General features: G+C 37.1%; 1 protein-coding gene across 2 annotated transcripts in view; it reads right to left on the bottom strand.

The window, feature by feature from the left end:
• CFAP91 (cilia and flagella associated protein 91) overlaps nucleotides 1–15,976 on the bottom strand; it is a 99,832-nt gene that overhangs the window by 62,674 nt on the left and 21,182 nt on the right. For both annotated transcript variants that reach the window (XR_014305773.1, XM_082711630.1), the window contains exon 6: nucleotides 7,256–7,437. Coding sequence is in view for 1 of the 2 variants with exons in the window: in XM_082711630.1 (XP_082567756.1) it covers nucleotides 7,256–7,437 (182 nt within the window). In the remaining variant the exon portion in view is untranslated. The remainder of the gene's footprint in view (nucleotides 1–7,255; nucleotides 7,438–15,976) is intronic.

The following is a 15,976-nucleotide window of genomic DNA, read 5'->3' as shown; positions in this document are numbered from 1 at the left end:
GTTCAAAATCTGTGGGACACAGCAAAGGCAGTCCTAAGAGGAAAATATATAGCGGTACAAGCCTTTCTCAAGAAACAAGAAAGGTCTCAAGTACATAACCTAAGCCTACACCTAATGGAGCTGGAGAAAGAACAAGAAAGAAACCCTAAGCTCAGTAGGAGAAGAGAAATAATAAAGATCAGAGCAGAAACCAATGAAATAGAAACCAAAAAAAAAAAAAAAAAAAAAAAAAAAACAATAGAACAAATCAATGAAACTAGGAGCTGGTTCTTTGAAAGAATTAATAAGATTGATAACCCCCTGGCCAGACTTATCAAAAAGAAAAGAGAAAGGACCCAAATAAATAAAATCATGAATGAAAGAGGAGAGATCACAACTAACACCAAAGAAATACAAACAATTATAAGAACATACTATGAGCAACTCTATGCAAACAAATTTGACAATCTGGAAGAAATGGATGCATTTCTAGAGACATATAAACTACCACAACTGAACCAGGAAGAAATAGAAAACCTGAACAGACTCACAATGAGTAAGGAGATTGAAACAGTCATCAAAAATCTCCAAACAATCAAAAGCCCAGGGCCAGACGGCTTCCCAGGGGGAATTCTACCAAACATTTAAAGAAGAACTAATTCCTATTCTCCTGAAACTGTTCCAAAAAATAGAAATGGAAGGAAAACTTCCAAACTCATTTTATGAGACCAGCATCACCTTGATCCCCAAACCAGACAAGGATCCCATCAAAAAAGAGAACTACAGACCAATATCCTTGATGAACACAGATGTGAAAATTCTCACCAAAATACTAGCCAATAGGATTCAACAGTACATTAAAAGGATCATTCACCATGACCAAGTGGGATTTATTCCAGGGCTGTAAGGTTGGTTCAACATCTGCAAATCAATCAATGTGATACAATACATTAATAAAAGAAAAAACAAGAACCATATGATACTCTCAATAGATGCTGACAAGCATTTGACAAAGTACAGCATCTCTTCCTGATCAAAACTCTTCAAAGTGTAGGGATAGAGGGCACATACCTCAATATTATCAAAGCCATCTATGAAAAACCCACCACAAATATCATTCTCAATGGAGAAAAACTGAAAGCTTTTCTGCTAAGGTCAGGAACACGGCAGAGATGTCCGTTATCATCACTGCTATTCAACATAGTACTAGAAGTCCTATCCTCAGCAATCAGACAACAAAAGGAAATTAAAGGCATCCAAATGGTCAAAGAAGAAGTCAAACTATCACTCTTTGCAGATGATATGTGGAAAACCCAAAAGACTCCACTCCAAAACTGCTAGAACTTATACAGGAATTCAGTAAAATGTCAGGATATAAAATCAATGCACAGAAATCAGTTGCATTTCTCTACACCAACAACAAGACAGAAGAAAGAGAAATTAAGGAGTCAATCCCATTTACAATTGCACCCAAAACTATAAGATACCTAGGAATAAACCTAACCAAAGAGGCTAAGAATCTATACTCAGAAAACTATAAAGTACTCATGAAAGAAATTGAAGAAGACACAAAGAAACGGAAAAATGTTCCATGCTCCTGGATTGAAAGAACAAATATTGTGAAAATATCTATGCTACCTAAAACAATCTACATATTTAATGCAGTTCCTATCAAAATCCCATCCATTTTTTTCAAAGAAATGGAACAAGGGGCGCCTGGGTGGCTCAGTGGGTTAAGCCGCTGCCTTCAGCTCAGGTCATGATCTCAGGGTCCTGGGATCGAGTCCCGCATCGGCCTCTCTGCTCAGCGGGGAGCCTGCTTCTCTCTCTCTCTCTCTCTCTGCCTGCCTCTCCATCTACTTGTGATTTCTCTCTGTCAAATAAATAAATAAAATCTTAAAAAAAAAAAAAAAGAAATGGAACAAATAACCCTAAAATTTATATGGAACCAGAAAAGATCTCAAATAGCCAAAGGAATATTGAAAAAGAAAGCCAAAGTTGGTCGCATCACAATTCCGGACTTCAAGCTCTATTACAAAGCTGTCATCATCAAGACAGCATGGTACTGGCACAAAAACAGACATATAAATTAATGGAACAGAATAGAGAGCCCAGAAATAGACTCTCAACTCTATGGCCAACTAATCTTCGACAAAGCAGGAAAGAATGTCCAATGGAAAAAAGACAGCCTCTTCAATAAATGGTGTTGGGAAAATTGGACAGCCACATGCAGAAAAATTAAACTGGACCATTTCCTTATATCACACACGAAAATAGACTCAAAATGGATAAAGGACCTCAATGTGAGAAAGGAATCCATCAAAATCCTTGAGGAGAACACAGGGAGCAACCTCTTCGACCTCAGCCACAGCAACATCTTCCTAGGAACATCACCAAATGCAAGGGAAGCAAAAACAAAATGAACTATTGGGATTTCATTAAGATCAAAAGCTTTTGCACAACAAAGGAAACAGTTAACAAAACCAAAAGACAACTGACAGAATGGGAGAAGATATTTGCAAACGACATATCAGATAAAGGGCTAGTGTCCAAAATCTATAAAGAACTTAGCAAACTCAACACCCAAAGAACAAATAATCCAATCAAGAAATGGGCAGAAGACATGAACAGACATTTCTGCAAAGAAGACATCCAGATGGCCAACAGACACATGAAAAAATGCTCCACATCAATCTGCATCAGGGAAATACAAATCAAAACCACAATGAGATATCACCTCACACCAGTGAGAACGGCTAAAATTAATAAGTCAGGAAATGACAGATGCTGGTGAGGATATAGAGAAAGGGGAACCCTCCTACACTGTTGGTGGGAATGCAAGCTGGTGCAACCACTCTGAAAAACAGGTTGGAGATTCCTCAAAATGTTGAAAATAGAACTACCCTACGACCCAGCAATTGCACTACTGGGTATTTACCCTAAAGCTACAAACGTAGTGATTCGAAGGGGCACATGCACCCGAGTGTTTATAGCAGCAATGTTTACAATAGCCAAACTATGGAAAGAACCTAGATGTCCATCAACAGATGAATGGATAAAGAAGATGTGGTATATATACACAATGGAATACTATGCAGTCATCAAAAGAAATGAAATCTTGCCATTTGTGATGACATGGATGGAACTAGAGGGTATCATGCTTAGCGAAATAAGTCAATTGGAGAAAGACAACTTTCCTATGATCTCCCTGATATGAGGAAGTGGAGATACAACATGGGGGGTTTAAGGCGTAGGAGAAGAATGAATGAAACAAGATGGGATAGGGAGGGAGAAAAACCATAAGTGACTCTTAATCTCACAAAACAAACTGAGGGTTGCTGGGGGGAGGGGGTTTGGGAGAGAGGGTGTGGTTATAGACATTGGGGAGGGTATGTGATATGGTGAGTGCTGTGAAGTGCGTAAATCTAGCCATTCACAGACCTGTACCCCTGGGTATCAAAATACATTATATGTTTATAAAAACTAAAAAAAGATAAATAAATAAAATAGAAAAAAAATACCTATTCTCCTGAAACTTTTCCAAGAAATAGAAATGGAAGGAAAACTTCCAAACTCATTATATGAGGCCAGCATTACCTTGATACCAAAACCAGACAAAAACCCCGTCAAAAAAGAGAATTACAGACCAATATCCTTCATGAGCACAGATGCAAAAATTCTCACCAAATACTAGCCAATAGGATCCAACAGTACATGATTCATATATTTCTTTAGTCCTGGGAAATTCTCAGCCATTTATCTTTCTCAGTCTTTATCTTTTCTTGCATCCGCTTCTCCACCATTCTCTCTATTATAGGATCTTATAATCCTATCCCCCATGGTTCTTTTTTTTTTTTTTCTTCCCCCCCATGGTTCTTACCTTTTTTTTTTTAAACCTTATTCTATCTTTGAATATTGCATTCTGGAATATTTGTTCATTTCCTCTTTCATTTCACTAATTTGTTCTTCAGCGCTGCCTAGTTTACTACTGAGCTCATTTTATTTCAAACTTCATAGTTTTCCTTCCCAGTGATTGCAACTGGTTCTTTTTCATAGCTCCCACTCTTGTTTTCATGCTTTATCCCTCTTTATCTCTTTGAGGATATAAAAAGTATTTCCCAAGTCCTTTTCAGATTGGTCCATTTGCTCTGTTTGCTCAGGAATTTATTCTCTCTCTCTCTCTTTTTTAACTTTTTGTGGATGACTCCTGGTGCCTGTGTTCTTTAGATGTTTTGTGATTCTTGGGTTGAGATCATCTGTAGATTCCTCTCATAAGCACACTGGATAGTAACAGTCTTTGACCTGGCAAAAGGGATAGCTCCCCAGCCTCATTCTTTAGAGCTCTGCCCATTATCATAAGATGAGAAGTTCAACAGACCATGCCCAGCTGAACCTACTCCACTGTTAGAGACCTTGAAATTCCTTAAAAAATGGCCCAAGCCTCCTTGCAGTATCTACATGGACCTCTTCCTAGAATTCAGATTCCCCTGGGCAGACTATATGCTGCTGTTTGTTCATACCCCCCTCCTTTTTAAAAAGATTTTATTCATTTAACAGAGAGAGAGAAAAAAAAAATCACAAGCACGGGGAGCAGCAGAGGGAGAGGGAGAAGCAGGCTCTTTACCGAGCAAGCCTAATGTTGGGCTTGATGCTAGGACCCTGGGATCATGATCTGTGCTGAAAGAAGATGTTTAACCAACTGAGCCACCCAGGTGCCCCTGTTCGTTCACCCTTAAACCCAAGAAGTAACCACGTAGCAGCTGTTTACAGGGATATATATGCAGAGATTGGAAAAAGAAGGTGAAGTAACCACATGCATACATGACAAGCCCCTCATGATGTGGAACAGAGCCAGAGAAAAAAGTAAGTCACAGGCAGCCTCTTTTCTTGCTGCCCCATTCCTCCAAAGAATCCCAAGGTATCTAAGAATTTTCCATTTAAACTTGTCCTTTCAACTTGTTATAGAGATATATTTGTAGGGATGCCTGGGTGGCTCAGTAGGTTAAGCATCTGCCTTCAGCTCAGATCATGATCCTAGGGTCCTGGGATTGAGTCCTGCATCAGGCTCCTTGCTCAGCGGGGAGCCTGCTTCTCTCTCTGCCTCTCCCTGCCACTCTGCCTGCTTGTACATGCACTCTCTCTCTGAAAATAAATAAATAAATTTTTAAAATAGAAAAAAAGATATATTTGTGAAAAATACAGATTTATTTCCTTAAAATATTTTACTTAACAGATATTAACTTGATTTATCATTTTAAAACATCTTATACATATAGTATATAGGCCTCCATTTAAAATCCTACTCAGGGCCTTACAAATGAGGGGGTAGGCCTGACTCAGTGGTTTTTACTGATACTTCAACATCTGTATTGGCAGGCACTGGGCTTCGGCCCCACCTGTGGGCAGGAGAAAAGTCCTGCTTCTTCTAGTTCAGGCAGGCATTTCAGATCAGGCTCCCTACCATTCACAGTTCCTGCTCATCATCTTGGGCTCCCAGCTATTTCTTTCTTTTAGGAAGTCTATACTTCTAAACTACGGAAATTTTCTTCCTTTCTTAAAAAGTATATATGTGTATACAAACACACTAATATACATATAACCAATATATATTTTCATATATATACACTAATACATATACATATTCAGAGCAGAAGGGAAAAGTTTCACCATATTTTTAATCTGTCTGAAATCTCCTCTGAAAATCTCATCTGAAAGTAGAGCCTCTACTTTTAAGTATGGATGTAAAGAATGCTTCTGAATTTGTAAGGAGAGCCAGGAAACAAGAACCAAACTAGGTCTCAGATATGAACATCTTTACTGTCTATGATACAGACTTGACCAGAGCAAACTATCACAACTGGGAAACAAAAGTAACTCATTTTAATAAAAATCATTACAGTGAACCAACTATCTCTAACACCTAGGAGGAGCTGGCTTCTCTGGCTCTCAGTTTCCCTGCTACAATCAAGTGAGTTCAAGAAGCTAATGTCTAGTCATTTCCAAAAGCCCCTTTCCGGAACCTTCTTACACTGTTAGTGGGAATGGTGCAGCCACTTTGGAAAACAGTGCAGAGATCCCTTAAGAAATTAAAAATAAAGCTACCCTATGACACTGCAATTGCACTACTGGATATTTACACCAAAGATACAGAAGTAGTGAACAGAAGGGTCATCTGTACCCCAATGTTCATAGCAGCAGTGGCCACAATAGCCAAATGGTGGAAAGAACCAAGATGCCCTTCAACAGACAAACAGATAAAGAAGATATATATGGTCCATATATACAATGGAGTATTATGCCTCCATCAGAAAGGATGAATACCCAACTTTTGTATCAACATGGATGGGACAGGAGGAGATTATGCTTAGTGAAGTAAGTCAAGCAGAGAGAGTCAATTATCATATGGTTTCACTTACTTGTGGAGCATAAGGAATAACACGGAGGACATTGGGAGAAGGAAAGGAGAAGTGAGTTGGGGGAAATCGGAGAGGGAGACAAACCATAAGAGACTGTGGACTCTGAGAAACAAAGAGTTTTTTGGGGGGGGGGGTAGGGAGATGAGTGAGACTGGTGGTGGGTATTATGGAGGGCATGTATTGCATGGAGCACTGAGTGTGGTGCATAAACAATGAATCTTGGAACACTGAAAAAATAAAATATTTTTTTTAAAAAGCCCCTTTCCTTATTAATTTTTCTAATTTCACATAATATAGGCCTTGGTCAGATTTTATTGCATTCTAAGAGTGAATTTCTGAGCCTGAACCATATTGACATTTTAGAGATAACAGCAAAAGAAATCACCCAAATCATCCAATAGGGGTATGTAAGAGAGCTTTGATAATGCAAGATATTTTGGCAAAGTAAGATAATACTGTTCCATATGGTGGAATATACATTCAGTATTATACACTCAAAAAAAGTTTATATGTAAAGAGGGAGTGAGGATTGCTCAATGAAAAGGAATTGATTCATTAGGAAAAACAGTTTGGGGGGCGGGGGGAGGTGAGTAGTCAGCAAATAAACACAAAATTAAGCTGAAATAGAACTTCAGCTTCGAGGATAAAGTACAATAAGCCTCCTTAAAATGGAAAGGGTATACTCTCCTTGAAGAAAAGTATCAATAGAAGCATGAGTCTGTGAAGTAGCTCTGCTGAGCAAGACATTTTAAACAGCAACAGAGGCAGTTACCTCTGAGCACATTATTTCCAGGAACTCAACAGCATGCACTGTTATCAGGACAGGCCTTCAAAAATAATCAAGACAATTGTCAACTCACCCCACGTAAGAGTAGCCAGGGTCAAGAGCTCAGGGATTGAATCCTGACATACTACATATTCTGGAGAATACGGATCAGTTTGAACTTCAGCATCCCGATAATCAGTCTGAGTACCCACGGTATACTTTGAAGGTACAGGAGGGTACTTAGCAGGAGTAGGAGGGAAAATATATGCCTCTGTCCTAAAAGGGAAAATTATTTCAAAAATTAAAACCTGATCCAATCACTTAGAAGACTATACAGTCACGTAGAAATAAATCCTTAGCTTCACTAAGCCCATTCCCCTTTAAACATGCACAAATTCATGAATCCAGTGTATTCAGGATTGTGCCCAATTATCTTGAGAGAACTGCCTTGTTAGTCTCATCTCTTCCAAAAAACTGAAGGGATATAAAAGCCCAGGTCTAATCACAAAAGTACCTACTTATCTGTGTATCACTGGGCGGGAATGTAGTACAGAGCTATAAAAGGTAGATTCTAGGATGTCATACAGTTACTTCTGAACCTGCTGAGAATTGCTGGTTTCTTTTTTCTCTGGTTTCAGTTATACAACAAAATTTGTTTCCCTCTAGAAATTCAGGAGCAGAGAAAAGAGAAGAGATGCTTTCTGATTTTTTAAAAAGGCAAGGCTCTTTCAAGATAGATGACTCAATTAATTAATGTTAGGATTACTTGGTTAACTATGTAAAAGTTACCTCATCCCTTGGATAGAAATTAATTCCAGATATTTTAAGGCATTTAATGTAAAAAATGAGACTATAAAAGTAATAGGAAACATAAGTAAATATACCATAATATTTTTATTACCAAATAAAGGCCTTATAAATCAGTAAGACAGTTAAATACTAAAAGAAAAATGGATAAAGAACAATTGGAAAAAATGAAAACTTGTAGCAAACATATGAAAAAATAATGAACATAACTTGTAATCAAAGAAAAGTAAAATAAAACCACAAGATGCTATTTTATTATATTACATAAGCAAAGATCTAAAAAATTGAAAATACCTAGCATTGATCAAATTGCAAAGAAACGGGCATTCTCATGTTGACTGAAATATAAACAGATATACAGAGATATATGCAAATATATTCATAAAGTCTGATGTGTAAGAGAAAACTTAAAAACTTTTTCTAATGACCAATTTTTAAAAAATGGTTGCACCTGAGGTTATTAGGCATCAATCTTAGATCCATATTTTCAACTTTTTGTTTTTTTCTTATTCTGGTTACTTTTAAGTACGGAAAAAATTTTTATATTAATTCATTCAAACATGTGTCTACTCCTGGGGTGCCTGGGTGGCTCAGTCAGCTAGGCATCTGCTTTAGGCTTGGGTCATGATCTCGGGGTCCTGGGATTGAGCCCCATGTCAGGCTCCCTGCTCAGCAGAGAACCTGCTTCTCTCTTCCCACTGCCTGCCACTCTGCCTACTTGTGCTCTCTAGCTCTCTGTCAAATAAATAAATAAATAAAATCTTTAAAATATTACAAAAAATAAACATCTCTACTATTAACATAATTTTATAACAAGTATGATAATGTTTATATTTTTATATATTTTTATATGATATCAAAATGATATATGGCTATTTTTATATTTATATATATTTTATAACAAGTATGATAGCACATATGCTTTAAAAACAGCGCACTGTTTTCTTTTCTAAGGTGTTTTTTGTTTTTTTTTTTTTACGATTTTATTTATTTATTTGACAGAGAGAAATCACAAGTAGATGGAGAGGCAGGCAGAGAGAGAGGGAAGCAGGCTCCCTGCTGAGCAGAAAGCCCGATGTGGGACTCGATCCCAGGACTCTGAGATCATGACCTGAGCCGAAGGCAGCGGCTTAACCCACTGAGCCACCCAGGCACCCCTCTTTTCTAAGGTTTTATTTTTGGATGTCCATCAACTGATGAGTGGATAAAGATATAGTGTGTATACACACACACACATACAGAGGAATATTACTCAGCCATCAAAATGAATGAAATCTTGCCATGTGCAATGACATGGATGGAACTAGAGTGTATTATGCTAAGCGAAATAACTCAGGGAAAGACAAATACCGTATGATTTCACTCATGTAGAATTCAAGAAATAAAACAGATGAACACAGGGGAAGGGAAGGAAAAAATAAGATAAAAACAGGGAGCAAACCATAAGATACTCTTATAGGGAACAGAATTGCTGGAGGGGAGGTTGGTGAGGGGACCAAGTAATTGGGTGATGGGTATTAAGGAAGGCACTTGATGTAATGAGCATTGGATGTTGTATGCAACTGATGAATCACTAAATTCTACCCCTGAAACTAATAATACACTATATTTTAACTAACTTGAATTTAAATAAAATCTAAAAAATAAAATAAAGATTTTATTTTTAAGGAATCTCTGCACCCAATGAGGGGCTCGAACTCACAACCCCAAGATCAAGAGTTGCAACTCCACCAACTGAGCCAGCCAGGCACCCCAGCAGTGTTTTTCTCTTTTACTTTTGAGTTTGTTTCCCTTAATATCTTTTCTCCCTTATCCACCTATAGAAGGACCCTTTCTGTATATCCTATATCTAGAATATATACTTCAATTATGCTTGAATCTTGCTGTATTTTCATCCACACTTATTCTTCTACACTTGAACAAATATACACATATAGATTATTATTGTTTTGCTAATATGGAAATCATATTATTAATACATTTTTGCATCTTCCCCTTTTAACTAAGTCATACCTCAGGGAAATCTTTTCAATCTATTCATGTGGCTCTTTTTCAAGAAAAATGATTTAAATTTAAGTTTTCAAGAAACTTAAATGATCACCATCAATAGAAAAACTACTTCAAAAAATATGGCATACATATAATGGAATTTATGCAGCTATTAAAAGTAAAAATGTAATCAGAATTTATAAACATATAAAAATGTCCATAATTCAATGTAAAATAGGGAAAAAAGCACACTGTAGAGCAGCATGTACAACAGGACTACATTTTTATATTTAAAAACTGTGTTTTGGGGGAAACTGGATGACTCAGTGGGTTAAGCCTCTGCCTTCGGCTCAGATCATGATCTCAGGGTCCTGGGATGGAGCCCTGAGTCGAGCTCTCTGCTCAGCAGGGAGCCTGCTTCCCGCCCTCTCTCTGTCTGACTCTCTGCCTACCTGTGATTGCTATCTCTCTCTGTCAAATAAATAAAATAAAATCTTAAAAAAAACCACACCTGTGTTTTGTGCATAGAAAAATGCTTAGATGGATATACAATAAAATAGCTATTTCTGGATAGGATTACAGAATTTTTTCATTTTTATAGTTTTTCTAAATTTTCTAACATTTTTTAAAAATCTAAAATAAATAAATAAATAAATAAAATAAAATAAATAAAAAATCTAAACACGTAGTACTATTAAATAAGTACTAAAAAATAAGGGAAAAAATAGCCATTTCCATTTAAAAGAAAATACATTTTCTAGTTGGTAGAATATTAAATTACGTAAGCAAAAAACCTGAAATATAATGGCAAAAGAGAGAAAGGTTTCCATTTTAAAAAATAGACAATGGGAGGTGTTTATATATAAGCAAAACATACAGAGCTGAGCTCTAAAAATGCACTTCAAGTCAGCTAGAAAGAAGCACCTTCTTGGAGGCTCAACCTGTAATGAAATAGTACTTTAAACTGTTATTAATGCTGAATTCTAGTGGTATTGAAATCATTTTTTCAGCAGCTGTTATGAATTTCTAACCTCTGTAGATAATTTAGATATTTTATAATTTATGTTTTCAGCAGAAATTACTTGACTATAAAGATTCTAGTTGAGGAAATAACTTCAAATCAGCTTTATGTTATCTCAGATCATATGAATATTATAACACCACTGGTTTGAATCAAGAAAATAAATTTCTTACCAAATTAAAATTTATACACATTTGAACCATCTGATCAAATTTGCTAAGACTATGCTAAAGCCTAACGAATCCTTCTGACTAGCCTCTCTGATGATTTAAGATCCTTCTAGAGGAGTCGGGGGAGAGGATGCAAAGGGGAAAGCTACCTTGACAGAAGTCCTATAACTTAATAGATTCTTTTCTAACTTGTTATTTTTCTCCAACCTATACTCCTTTTCTCCATTTCAGCTGGTTTTAGGGAGAATAAACTGAGTAAGAAAGAACAATGATCTCTCTCCTACCCCTCCCCAACTTCAGTCAGGACTCAAAAACAAGAAAAACCCCGTATTTGCTTCTCATCTGGCTTGAGCCCTGGATCCCATCCACAGGCTCACTGGTACCCTGACAGCATGTACCACTGCTCTGTTCCCTCTATCCAGACCCTTCCTCCTCCACTACCACACAAGCACCAGGAGCATGCCCTGTCTGCCAGACCCCCTTCTAGATTTTCCCCTCCAAGCCCAACAAAACTAAACACAAAGAGGGGTTTCTGTAACTAAACGCTAAAGAATGTGTTTTTTAAAAACTTAATGTTTTCAGAGCAGTTTTACATTCACAGTAAAACTGAGAGGAAGGTACAGAGACTTCCCATATACGCTTTGCCTCCATACATGCATAGGCTGCTCCATTATCAATATCCCTCACCAGAGTGGTACATTTGTTACAAATGAGGAACATACATTTACACATCATGATCACCCCATAAAGTATACTGCAGTTCTCTCTTGGTATTATACATTCTATGGCTTTGACAAATCCTTACAATACGTAGTACATGTAGCATAATACCTATCTGCCATTACAGCATCATACAGAGTATCTTCCCCGTCCTAAAAATTCTCTGTACTCCATCTATTCATCCATACCCCTCCCACCCCTGGCAATCAATGATCCTTTTAGAATCCCCATAGCTTTGTCTTTTCCAGAATGTCATATAGTTGGAATCACACATACTGTAGCTTTTCCTGATTGGCTTCTTTGTCTTAGTAATATGCATTTAAGATTCTTCCACATCTTTCCATGACTTAATAGCTCATTTCCTTTTAGTGATGAATAATATATTACACTGTCTCAATATACCATAGTTTATCGATCAACCTGGTAAAGGACATCTTGGTTGCCTCCAAGTTTTGGCATTTATGAATAAAGCTGCTATAAATACTAATGGGTTTATATGCAGGTAAATTTTTCAAATTTTTGCGTAAGTTTTCAACTCCTTGGGTGAACACCAAGGAGCAAGATTGCTGGATCATATGCTAAGAGTATGTTTAGTTTTATAATAGCCATACTGTCTCCCAACGTGGCTATAGCATTTTGTATTTCCCACCAGCAATGAATGAGGGTTCCTGGTGCTGGTATTGTTAGTGTCCCAGATGGTGGCCATTCTAGTAAGTGCATAGTGACACCTGATTATCATTTTAATTTGCATTTCCCCAGTGACATATGATATGAAGCATCTTTTCATGTTCTTATTTGCAATCTGTATATCCTTTTTGTGAGGTGTCTGTTAAGGTCTTTGGTCCATTTTAAAATCAGGTTGTTCTTATTGTTATGTTTGAAGTTTACTACATAGTTTGGATAACGGTACTTTAGCAAATACATCTTCTGCAAATATCTTCTCTGAGTCTGTGGCTGTCTTCTCATTCTACTGACACTGTCTTTGTACGGCAAAAGTTTTTATTTTTTTTAAAGTTTGTATTAAATTCCGCTTAGTGGGGCGCCTGGGTGGCTCAGCGGGTTAAGGCCTCTGCCTTCGACTCAGGTCATGATCCCAGAGTCCTGGGATCGAGCCCCGCATTGGGCTCTCTGCTCAGCGGGGAGCCTGCTTCCTCCTCTCTCTCTCTGCCTGCCTCTCTGCCTACTTGTGATCTCTGTCAAATAAATAAATAAAATCTTTAAAAAAAAAAAAAAAGAGCAAGTCCTGTCCTTGCAATAAATTTAAATTCCACTTAGTTAACATACCGTGTAATATTAGTTTCAGGAGTAGTTTACTGATTTACCACGTACATATAACACCCAGTGCTCATCACAAGTATCCTCCTTAATCCCCATCACCCATTTAGCCCATCTCCCTGCCCACCTCCCCTCCAGCAACCCTGTTTGTTCTCTATGGTTAAAAGTCTAATTTATGGTCTGCCTGTCTTTCCCCCTGCCATGTTCATCTGTTTTGTTTCTTAAATTCCACATATGAATGAAATAAAATGGTATTTGTCTTTCTGACTTACTTTGCTTAGCATAATACACTCTAATTCTATCCATGTTGTTGCAAATGGCAATATTACACTCTTTTTTATGGAACAGACTGTTTTCCATGGATTCCATCTTTCCAAAGATTCCATCTTTCCTGCTTTGTCAAAGCAGGAAACCATAGTTTAGTTGACCATATAGTTATAGGTCCATTTCTGGGTTATCTGTTCTGTTACATTGATCTAGATGTCTCTTTCTGTGCCAGTACCATACTGTCTCGATAACTACGGTTTTGTAATATAAATTGAAGTCCTGAATTGTGATGCCTCCAGCTTTGCTTTTCTTTGGCTATTCGGGGTCTTTTGTGGCTCCATACAAATTTTAGGATTGTTTTGTTCTAGCTCTGTGAAAAGTCCTGTTGATATTTTGATAGGGATTGCATTGAATGTGTGGATTGTTTTGGGTGGTATAGTCATTTTAACAATATTTGTTCTTCTAATCCATGAGTATGGAATGTTTTTCCATTTCTTTGTGTCTTGTTCAATTTCTTGCACAAGTGTTCTGCAGTTTTCAGAGTACAGATCTTTTACCTCTTTGGTTAGGTTTATTCTTAGGTATCTTGCTTTTGGTACAATTGTGAATGGAACTGATTTCTTGATTTCTCTTTCTGCTGCTTCATTATTGGTATATAGAAATGCAACAGATTTCTGTACCCTGATTTGTATCCTGCAATTTTACTAAATTCATGTCATCAGTTCTGGCAATTTTGGGGTGGGGTCTTTTGGATTTTCTACATAGAGTATTATGTTATCTATGGATAATTAAGTTTGACTTCTTCCTTGCCAATCTGTTGTCTAATTGCTGAGGCTAGGACTTTCAGTACTACTTTAATAGCAAAGATAAGAGTGGCCATCCCTGTACATCCCTGACCAGAGGGAAGGCTCGCAGTTTTTCCTCATTGAGGATGATATTAGATGTGGGTCTTTTGTACATGGCCTTTACAATGTTGAGGTATGTTCCTTCTATCCCTACTTTATTGAGGGTTTTTATAATGAATGGATGCTGTATTTGTCAAATGATTTTTCTGCATCTATTGAGAGGATCACATGGTTCTTTCCCTTTCTTTTATCAATATAGTGTATCATTGATGGATTTGTGAATATTGAACCACCTTGCAGACCAGGAATAAATCCACTTGATGTGGTAACTCTTTAATGTACTGTTGGATTCAACTTGCTACTACCTTATGGAAATTTATCTTTACATCCATATTCATTAGGGATATTGGCCTGTAATTCTTTCTAGTGATGTCTTTGTCTGATTTGGGAACTAAAGCAGGCCTCATAGAATGAGTTTGGAAGTTTTCCTTCAATTTCTTTTTTTGCAACAGCTTCAGAAGAATAGGTATTAACTCTTCTTTATATGTTTGATAGAGGGGCACCTGGGTGGCTCAGCTGATTGGGTGTCTGGCCTTTGTCATGATCCCACAGTCCTGGGATTAGGCCCCTGTTCAATGGGGAGCCTGCATTCTCCCTCTCCCTCTGCCTGTTGCTCCCCCTGCTTGTAATCTTTCTCTCTCTCTGTCAAATGGATAAATAAAAACTTTAAAGAAATAAAAAATAAATGTTTAACAGAATTCCCCTGGAAACCCACCTGACCCTGGATTTTTGTTTGCTGGGAGATTTTTTATCACTGATTTAATCCCATTGCTGGTTAGGGGTCTGTTCAAATATTCTATTTCTCCCTGCTTCAGTTTTGGTAGTATATATGTTCTAGGTCCATTTCTTCCAGATTGCCCAATTTGTTGGTATATAATTTTTCATAATATTCTCTTATAATTGTTTGAATTTCTGTGGTATTGGTTGTGATCTATCTTCTCTCATTTGTGATTTTATTTATTTGGGTCTTTTTCTTTTCCTCTTGATAAGTCTGGCTAGGGGGTTATCAATTTTATTCATTCTTTCAAAGAACCAGCTCCTGGTTTCATTGATCTGTTCTGTTTGGTTTTTTAAAATTCTGTACCATTTATTTTTACTCTATCATTTCCCTTCTTCTGCTGGCTTTAGGTTTCACTTGTTCTTTTTCTAGTTCCTTTAGGTATAAAGTTAAGTTGTGTATCTGAGATTTTTCTTCTTCCTGATATAGGCCTATCTTGCTATATACTTCTCTCTTATGATCACTTTTGCTGCATCCCAAAGGTTTTGGACCAGCATGTTTTCATTTTCTTTTTTTTTCCATTTATTTCTTTTATGTCTTCTTTAAATTCCTGGTTGACCCATTCATTCTTTAGCAGGATGTTCTTTAACCTCCATGTATTTGTGGTCTTTCCAAATTTTTTGTGGTTGACCTCAAGTTTCATAGCATTGTGGTCAGAAAATATTCATGGTATGATCTCAGTCTTTCTGTACTTGTTGAGGCCTGATTTGTAACCTAGTATATGATCTATTCTGGACAATGCCCATGTGCTCCCAAAAAGAATATGTATTCTGCTCCTTTAGGATGGAATGTTCTGAATATATCTGTTCAGTCCATCCAGTTCAGTGTGTCATTCAAAGCCATTGGTTCCTTGCTGATTTTCTGCTTAGATGATCTGTCTATT

Source organism: Mustela nivalis, assembly GCF_964662115.1.
Source record: "Mustela nivalis genome assembly, chromosome: 1".
Taxonomy (NCBI): domain Eukaryota; kingdom Metazoa; phylum Chordata; class Mammalia; order Carnivora; family Mustelidae; genus Mustela; species Mustela nivalis.
This window is presented reverse-complemented; position numbering and strand designations above follow the sequence as displayed.